Source organism: Harpegnathos saltator, unplaced genomic scaffold (assembly GCF_003227715.2).
Source record: "Harpegnathos saltator strain DR-91 unplaced genomic scaffold, Hsal_v8.6 scaffold467, whole genome shotgun sequence".
Lineage (NCBI taxonomy): Eukaryota > Metazoa > Arthropoda > Insecta > Hymenoptera > Formicidae > Harpegnathos > Harpegnathos saltator.
Window position 1 is genome coordinate 830,884 of NW_020230280.1, and position 9,967 is coordinate 840,850.

Consider the following 9,967-nt stretch of genomic DNA (forward strand, 5'->3'; position numbering starts at 1 on the left):
CTTTGGCGCGAATTTTGCCGTTTAATTATCCTGGATCCCGGCATGTTCAAAGGACGCGGGCGCGCGCGTGCTGGCTGTCGCGGCAGCTAGCACGTCCTGAATTGCGGCGGCCGCGTTTAGACGCTTCTAGACGACAGCGACGCTAAATTTATCGCTTGATTTGAAATGCACCCACCGCACCCGTGCCGCACCGTGTCCATTCACGACTGCCGTGGCGGGCGGGCGCGTGCAACAGTGAATATTACAGGACCGCGAGCGTGATACGTCAGGCCGAATGAATTCCTAACGTTGCTGCGGGGGCCTTGAATTCGTTCGATGTGAGCACACAGCCGCGCGCAGTTTAGTTAGCCCCGGCATGGAAATGGTCACTATTACTACATAGCAACGCATTCGGCCGGTAGTAAAGGGACTCGACCCTGTGCATGTCCGTTTCACGCGTGGCTTGAAACGCTCGCGCGATCGTCGGAGCGATTTAACAAGTCCGTAGTTTAGCGAGCCTGATTTTCCGCCAAGACCGAAACTGAATCTTTCTCTATCTTTCTCATACTGTAATAGCCTACGGTGGACTTTCCACGATCTTCCTTTGTGAAAACTCTCGGATGAACCGTGTGAACATTGTAAAATAAAAGCCGCGACGTACGTTCAATCGCGAGGAATTTGAATCCGTTTGCGACGAGAACTGACTCGGCTATTTCCAGAACTTTAAGATATAATTCGCAGAACGAATATACAAACAGCGCTAAAAGTTCCGCAAATAAAACGGGAGGTATTCTCGTCAATATGTAGGAAGATAAAAGCTTGCGACTGCTGCGTCGAGGCGCGACGATGAATTCTATCAATAATGTCGTTTGATTTATCGATAACAAATCCGACTTCTCGGCACAGGAGTATTTTTCTTCGTTGTATAGCAGTGTTTCTCGCCTCGCGGGCTCCCGATAACAGGTTTAACGTACTCGCTAGAAATATTCTCGATTACACGGATTCATGACTGCGCCCGAGTCCCGATGTTTCGAGTAACTACAGTCGTTACCGTCCTTTGTCTGCCGCGCCTGTACCCGAAGTTTCTCGGCCATTTGCGTGTGTAATCCCAAATGTTGTTTACGTAACGATTATTTCGGTGCGCAAAACTTGCAGCAGTCCGGCGCGGAACTTTGTTACATTGAATTAGACGGCAGCGTTCAGATGCGCGATTAGTGCAGATGGCAGCGGCAACGGTAACGCGAAACTTCACGTAGTCAGGATCTCCGTGTTATAGCCATGTTCCGTTACGATGCGGCTTTTCGGGTTTCGACAGATTATAAATTGGGATAATGGCATAGGAATATCGGCGCGATTGTGTTTGTGATATAAACGGCGAGGGCTTTTGCTTATCCGTACGGGTAATCTCGCCGAAAACTCGCTTGTAGCATCATTCGGCAATGCCGATTGTTCCGCAATACCCGGTATATCTCCTAGTTGACAAGAAAAGAAATAACCTGCTAAGACTGTCGTCAAATAACCGACCGAAAGCCCGCCAAAGCCCGCAGAAGGTCTGAGGAATACCTAATATTTAATATCGAATGTTCCTCCAGAATCGTTTACGGTGTATTCTTGGACGTTCGTGCAGTTCTAGCTAGCGAATCTAAAGTACAAGATGTTCAAATAACTCGGTTCTAATAACAGTAGCGGAAAGATTAATAGTCAGTGGACGGAAACTCGTATAAAAATATCGAGAGGCTAACGTAGAAAATACACAGTCGTGTAAACACTTAATTAATGACGTTCCGACGGGCGAATGCAGTCGTAGAGGGATATAATTTGCGCAGATAGAAAATAGCCGCGTGTCCCGGACACGCGATAGCTCGCATTATGATCTATTATTCCCTTTGTCAAAGTTTCATTATTTTTCATCCGCGGAAGGATAGTTCTTACGACCATGGAAGAAAGTCATTTATTATTTCCGCGGCGGTCGCGGTGGGGATACCTATTCATATCCTATTGAATCGAAGGCAGTAAGTCTAGCCCCGAGCCGGGAGAAACTGTCCGGGGAGCATTGTGAAAAGCTTTTAAGGCAGATAGACGTTAAACGAAAATTCATGTATCAAAAAAGTCGTGCCTGCGATCCCCGAACGCCAAACCATCGGAAACCGCGCGCCGAGGACACAGGCACAAGCGCGAGTGTTCGATGGGAGAAACAAAGTTGGAGGATTTATCCAGGGATATGAGCAAGCCGTCGCTTTCAACGTGGAAATTCTTTAGACGCATTCTTTTTTTTAGTTCCTCTTTTGATACCTTCATAGAAGTCGAGATGGGGGATTCGACGACCGCTCGGCGTCGCTCTATCGACGAATCTAACATACGACGATCATCAGCAGCTGCTGATGAAAGATCAGACGGTGGTATTGAAATGCGTGGCTTTGAGCGATTTACCGCTATGACCGCGTAACTATCCGCTAACCTTAATTGGATCGGATTTACATCGGAGAAACGTATTGTAACTACCGTCGTTCTCCGCACCCTTCACTTTCACCGCCTCGTAGCTTTCTTCGTCGCTCTCAGCGAAGGGAGGAACTGACGCCTCAGTATATGCCGGTTGTTATCTGGCTAGAAACAACAAGCCACACATTTCGGTCTCCGACTAATCAGACTAACATGAGATGCGGACCCGGCCGCTAACTAAACTCTAAACTCTAAAGTCTGCCGCAAGTTAGCCCGGTGTGGTGTCAGCGAGAGCGTAGAAGGCGAGTCCCCGGTAGCAAGTGCATACCTAAGGCCGAGGGTTGTATACCTGCCGATTGTGAGCGTGTGGGTTGAGGCCGAAATGCCGTTGGATCCCGTGAGGTTAACCGCGACGCTAAGATAGCATTCAGCGCGCAAACTCCCGGGCTCTTATTTTAATTACCCCGTCCTTCTGTTACGCGAAGACTACGTCACCGAGGAGACAGAGCGCGGTAATAAGTCTTCCCGCGTGAATCAAGCGCGGTATCTCACGGTGCGCCGCGGGCTCGTATATACTACACCTTGTTGAAAGCGGCGCGGCTCGATTACGGATAAGACAACGGCCTCGTCTTCGACGCGTTTTACACGCTGATTCTTCCGCAACGGTAAAAGTAACCATCTCCGTCTTATGATTAAATCTTCGTGTCGAATCTGAGTGATCGAGTTCGCGAACAGATGAGTCGGAGAGGCAAATTTTATAAATGACTCATCAAGTATGATTAATTATGGTTTTTATATTCGAAATGATATACAAGTTATTCAAGATATGACAGTTCGCGACTTGACGTAGAATAAGTTCCCAAAGATTCGTGCATTGTTATTTCGATCAATGATTCTTCATTGATCTCTGCCGAGATACGTTGTACACAAAACGCACAATGTATGTGTATCTATATATTGCGATTTATACGCGGCATTTAATTAGCACGCGATATATAGAGGCGACTGTAGGATGGCTCGTCCTATTAATTAACTTTGGAAACGAAAACTCTGCTGGAGATTAATTTATTGGCTAACTTGTCGCGTTAAGAAATCCCTGGTCACCAATGAATCGCGGATAATCACTGCGGGGGATTTAGAACCCTCGCGCTTCACCTCGGCAGCTGCCGGACGATCTTTATTGACACATTCACGGTAATCCCTCTAATGACCTGTGCGCAATCCCCTTTCATCCGTGAACTCAGGGATATCGACTTTCAAGTACGGAATTATTTATCTCGCGATTAATTTTCATACCTGCAGGTACTTTACAATTAATTCAAGCTGTCTTTTTCCGCTAGTGGACGCAGTTTAATATACCGTACACACGAATGAAAATAATTTTTGATGGAAAGATTTTCGCGAAATGTCGCGTAATAACGAAGCGAGTAAATATTTATTTCTCTATATCATACCGAATTTTGCCGACGCAAAGCTTGACCAATTTTAATTGCGGAAGCTTAAAACGATAAAATGTAATTTTTTTATAAACGCAGCCTATTTTTTTTTGCAAAAGAAATTTGTTATTTATTTTTATCACATTTATTGTTTTCGTAGATTTCGATCGATGACTGACATGTTTTTTTTGCCAATATTTGCTCAATTATATTTTTCCTCAATTACAGTTACCAATACATCATTGGGCGTAAAATTGTTAGTAGTGCGCTACAATCCGCGATAAAATCAACGAACAACGAACATGAAAAATAACTCGCGTTTCGCGGCTGCCATAAATCGCGTACTAGCATTATCACGGTCAATTTATTTACTATACGGCTCACTCGAATGATAGGTTGACGCTGACTGCGTACAATGTAACAGATACTGCAAACCGCAGATGCATGTCGCGCTAATATGACTGTCATTTGAGAGATACGCGCAAACTCTGCTCTCGACAATCCCGCAAAGCGTCCCGCTGACACGACGCCCGTCCGTCGCCGTTCATTATTTATGCATACCGTGTAACGGCCGTATAAATATTTCCATTCAGGCGAGGATCGCCGAACGTCGCCATTTTTTCACATTTTAACCGACACGCGAGGGATATGTCAAGGGATTGTCGCGTCGTCGAAAAAACCGGACAATCCTGCTCAGAAAATTACTGGTAAGAGCGAGCGAAGATTAAAATTTAGTGGAGAGCGAAAGAGAGAGGGGGAGAGAGGGCGGGCAAGACGCAGTTATCCCTCTTTCCTATATAATTTGCATCGATTTTTGTCGAAACAGTAAAAGGAAAAACAAGAAAGTCACGATATTATCTTTTCAGCTGCGGCGCGTTCAGCTACTTTTCAAAATTACCAGCCGACAAAATATCATATTATCATTCCTTTACGAGTCAACGGCGAGTCGATCAATCGTCGCTACAAATTTCATTCGTCGCAGACGGTGACAGCGGGTATTAAATACCTGCTCAATCGCAGATTCGAAATTCTTCGCTAATCCGTGCCTAGCTGCGCTCGCTATCTCAACATCTGTTGTTGCGGTGAAACAAGTGATTGTAACACCGGGCGAAAATCGACAGGACGGATCGCGAGACGCGTGCCGTCGATATAAAAGGTGGCTCACGGCTGGGCGATTAATTATCTCGCTGCTTTCGTCCGTAAATTCTTTTCTACGCGGCGTATTATCGTCCTTCGGACGAAACCAGCCGTACATATCCCTGTAATTGCGCTTCTCCGAGCGTTCTTTCTCATCGACAATTCCTCCATTCCATCGTTCGACGCTCTCTAAAACGAGACGGGCTGTAACGTCAGCTAATGTTCGTTTCCTTCCGCGAGATGAAGAGAGCGAGAGCGAGAAAAAGGCTGTCGGTGAAAGGGAAAGAGAAAGGGAAAGGGAGAGGAGCGGAATCGAGATAACTAACGGCCGACTGTTTGCCGGCGCATAAAAGGCTCGTCGATTAATTCGACGTTTTAATTTGGATCTACCGGCGCGGGTCGAGTTTGTTCTGCACTGTAGCGCGCTAATTTTCGGCGCGACTCCGACGGAGAATTAAAGAACGTTCGCGCGAGAGTGGTCAATTCGAGGGAAATGAAGGGGGCTTAAGACGCGCGAGGGAGCCAATACCTCCCAGACCTGACCTCTCGATTGCGAGGAAATGAAACGACTGCGTATTACGAATGAATGAAATCTCCGAGATTGGCGTCGCGTACGTTGCCGATTGCGTCAGTGAAACGGACAGTTGTGTAATTTAACCCTCCCCTCTCACCCATTCGCCCTCTTCGTTAATCACTTCTCATTTACAATTCAAATACGCGCGTATACCTTTCTCGCGCGTCGGGTTGCCGTTTTCGGTGCATCGTACGTAACGCAAAGCTCGATCGGCATGCATACGGGGACATCTAGTACCGCGCGCAAACAATGCTCGCTCTCGGGAGGGCACGTTTCGATCAGAGATCGAGAAAAGCCCCGATACACTATCGGCGCATAGAGCGTGGAGTAGGATTTGCACAATGGACAGAACGCGGTATCTTTGTTGAACCGTTCTGATTGGACTGCTAGAGTCTCGTGCTTATGTTAGTTATGCCGGCGTATTCAGCCGGCGGACAGGACCGCTTTGTTGGCACTGGCGTATCACGCTGTAACGAGACCCCCGTATCGACGTTCTCCATTCTCCCGATCTGTCTCTCTCTCTCTCTCTCTCTCTCTCTCTCTCTCTCTCTCTCTCTCTCGTCTAGCTCTCCTACCTTCTCGCTCCGTGACCGCGAATCCGACATCGTCGCTCGCGACGACTACCTACCGACGGTTGCCATCAACCTTTGTGTCTGCGAATCTGGCGGTGTTGTACGTCGAGAAGTTTTCCCGATCCCTCGAGGAAGTTTATGGATAATGGAGTTAAACCCGCGATATATACCGTACTACGCACGGCAGAGAGCCGGCTTGACGTTATCTTCCTTTGCCGAGACGTAAGAACAGTTGCCCGAGTTTCGCCTCGTGATAAAGCCAAAGTGTCGCCAAGTCTGATTTCGTTACAGTGAATTTTGACAACTGTTCGAATCGTACTACTCTCCGTACACTCTTACCTTTCGTTGGCGATAATAGGAATGGATATGCGGGGAAAGTCAGGTAACGTGGAGTCGGCGTGTCAATTACGAAGTCGCGTACTTAAATCGGTCGTCATCACCTGGCCGGCCGTGTTCTTTGGTAATCTCCTTGTGCTATAATTTCGAGTAAATCAGCCATTTCTACACGAGCCGTGCGCGCTCAAGCGTTTGCCATTGTGCATTGTCACGAAATTGCGAGTTCAGAATTCCGAAATTCCTGAGCGTGCGTCAGGACCCGCAGCGGTGTCCCTTGCAGCACCGAGGCTGCGTTTGAATCATTATCATGAGACCCCGAAGTCGGCAACAGAGAGCCCGCTGAGCAGACGCATTCATCTTACCCGCGGCTCGTGGCGAGAGACGCGAGATCAGTTTTATTGTATCGCCGTATTCGCGCACTCGCGACGCGTATGAATGCAAATTTGCTTCATTAAGGTATCGGGAGGACAACGTGAACCGAATAAGTTCGCATCCGTGGCACGACGGAGAGTGCGCCAATTAAGACGAAGCCCATCGCCGGCGAGAAATGTAAAAAAAGCAACACCGAGGGTCCGCGTCTTCGTTTTTTATGCCCGGCCAGATTGTAACGCTAAAGCACGAACACGAATCTCCGGTCTGGACATGCGCGGCTCGGCGCGGTGAGACAGGGACAGAGGTATAACATTTTTAGAAGATACACGTATAATAAGAAAAAAAGAGAGAGAGAGAGTATACAATTTTTTGGTCATTTAAGTTTCCATTCAAAGCATTTGCGGTTCGATAACTTCCAATGAAAATTATAGATAATTTATTTTTATATACTTGATCAATATTCGAGATGTGGTGCTTGGAAACTTAGCAGGCGACAAAATTGTATTTTTCAGTGGATTCCGAGCGCGAGTTAAATAAATTCTACTTAAAATTTGATAAATCAACTGTTTGAAAATGTAATAATGCTGCAATTAACGATAGCTCGCGACCGGATTCGCGACGAGACCAGTCCTATTCCGAATTGTTTAAATTATGCATTTTTATTGCGTTTTTGTGCATTCCCTGGCGCATTCCGCGCAGTATCTTTGTCTGCCGCGAACCGGAATTTCACCGTAGAAAACTGGGTTAGCGGACAACTCGGGTGACAGCGAAGAATACAATTGCGGACACAGTGATGTCGAGACTTTACCGGCGAAACTGCTGTTGTCGGGGTCGCACGCGAATCTTTCGCGTGCTGCGCGCGCTAAAATAGTGAATGAAAGTTGGTAGGAACTCACTTTGTGAGCCGGCGTGTAAATAGTTCCGCGCGCTTTCTCGCGTATGCAACAAATACGCAAAACTCATTTACGGTGTATGTATGCAAAGCGAATGTCTAGCTCCCGGCTAATGTAGACCCCGGATACTCGGTGCCCAGTCGGTTTCCACTCGTGAAAGGGAAAAACGGCCGTACCTACGTACGTGTTAGGATAGCAATGCGATGTCGGAAAAAGGGCAGGAGTCTAAATACCCTGCGGATACCGATACGGTGCATGTATGTTGCGAGTAAGTAGTAGAGTTCTACGTTTCGCAGAAGGCGAAATACGAGATTGAACCGAATTTTATTAAAGTTGTATTTAGATACACCGGCGTGCTGCGCAAGCAAAGAGAATCTAATATATATCAGTGTAATTGTAAATATCAGATTTTTTCAGATCAGTTTCTCATGTCGTTATTTACTCACTTCCACGTAACTCTGACATATCGCGCATGAAATTTTTGTCGACTTTCATTTATTAATAACTCCCTAGTTTTATGAATCTGTTAATATTGCTGAGAAACATTCACGACATTCGATTGAGATACGATTCCGACAATCTCGGCGTCGTCGTAACTTAATCCGACAATTGTTGTCTTCGTTTTCGAAAGTAAAAAATGCACAGTCATATACATGTATAAACCCAGTAAATTCCTGATTATCTAGTTGTGAATAATTCTAGCAGTATAATTAATTGCAAATTTGACGGAGCACAATTCAACTGTTTGCGAAGTGGGTTAGGCAAACGATTGTTTGCTAAATAATAATAATCTGTAAATGCAGATTCAAATTTTGGCTCAGATATCTCTATTCTCGGCAAGTTCTGTAAGCATCCGTTATAATCAGGAACTTTCTGTATAATAAATAATTGATATACCTGGAAATATATGATATTTCGCTATCGAAGTTCTGCATTTTCCGTGTTGGCTCCGCGATTCGGCTTCCAGACTTCCAGACTTGTCCCGTTGGAATAATAACCCGGATATTCACTCGCGACATCGACACTGCGTAGCTACAATCGATCGAAAGTCAGGTTAGATTAAGTTAATTAACGCGAGAGAAAGAGAGACAGAGAGACAGAGAGAGAGAGAGAGAGAGAGGGAGAGAGAGAGAGAGAGATCGACTAAACCTGATTAAATATTTCAACAAGTAATCTTGCGATCGATATTATAACCTACATTACGATACACGTATTGTACATCTCGTCGCGGTATGTTTGGTCTTCCCGAAACGCAATGTACTGAACGACAAACGACGTGCGAGGACGTTCTAATAGCGCGTTGATCTTGTAGGTTAGCAATGTTTTCGTCCTCATCCATCAGCTGCTGAATACGAACGTCGTTTGTTTTCGACGATTGACGGTTGGCGATTTACGCGCGTGAATTTACCTGTTTTTGTCTATCGTGTTGCTTCGCTCGAGCGTGCGTTTTTTCCATGCACGACTGTTTCGTTATATCTCCATCCAACGAACGATGTGAAGTACGTGTGTCCGTTTTAATTACCGACAAATTCAAATATTTCGCATGTTAGAACACGTCACGTCCTCACCGAGCGTGGCAAATTGTAAAACTACGATCTGTACTCAGGAGCTGCACTTTCTGCACTTTCTTGCGATCGTTGTCCCCTGCTTCTTCTTCATCAAATTGTAAATATATATTTACTTAATTAATTAGTACAAAACATATATTTTCTTTATTTTATATACGTTACATGTACTCTATTTTAATTGGAGTGTAGTAAGTGCAAGTGCAGAGTGCAGATGAAAGGAACAGATTTATGGTCTGTTCTTCTTAGCTGTACTGCCGCAAAAAGAAATACAGTTATCTCACTCTAACTTATTGCACCAGTTCAGCAGTGCAGCTGAAAAGAACAGACCAGTATAGTGCAACGTCCATTTTGTCCCCCGCTTGCCGCGCAAAGTGGCCAAGCTCTCGACGGTATCGTGATAATTAACATAAATTGTTGCGTTCAGATCGTGTCTACGAGAGTGGTAAAGTCGGTACTATGAAAGAGTATGCGGAATGCTACGATAGAACTGCCAAGAGTCAGGATGCTACACTAAGAAACCAGGAGAACGCAAAACATCGAGACGCGGCCAGCGTGCATCATGTAATACTTTCAGGTACGTGTGCTAATGAACTCCGTATAATATATAATGCATCTCAATCATTACGCACACTACATCAATGATACATGCGATGGCATTAAA

At 45.7% G+C, this 9,967-nt stretch overlaps 1 protein-coding gene across 1 annotated transcript in view; it reads right to left on the reverse strand.

Moving 5' to 3' along the window:
- The window catches only part of LOC109504007 (uncharacterized), a 183,319-nt gene extending 174,068 nt beyond the window's left edge, over positions 1–9,251 (reverse strand). The window contains exons 1-2 of the mRNA XM_019842254.1: positions 9,147–9,251; positions 8,636–8,770 (exon numbers count right to left, since the gene is read on the reverse strand). Of these exons, the coding sequence (XP_019697813.1) occupies positions 8,636–8,757 (122 nt within the window). The 5' untranslated portion in view covers positions 8,758–8,770; positions 9,147–9,251. The remainder of the gene's footprint in view (positions 1–8,635; positions 8,771–9,146) is intronic.
- Positions 9,252–9,967: the final 716 nt, after the last annotated feature.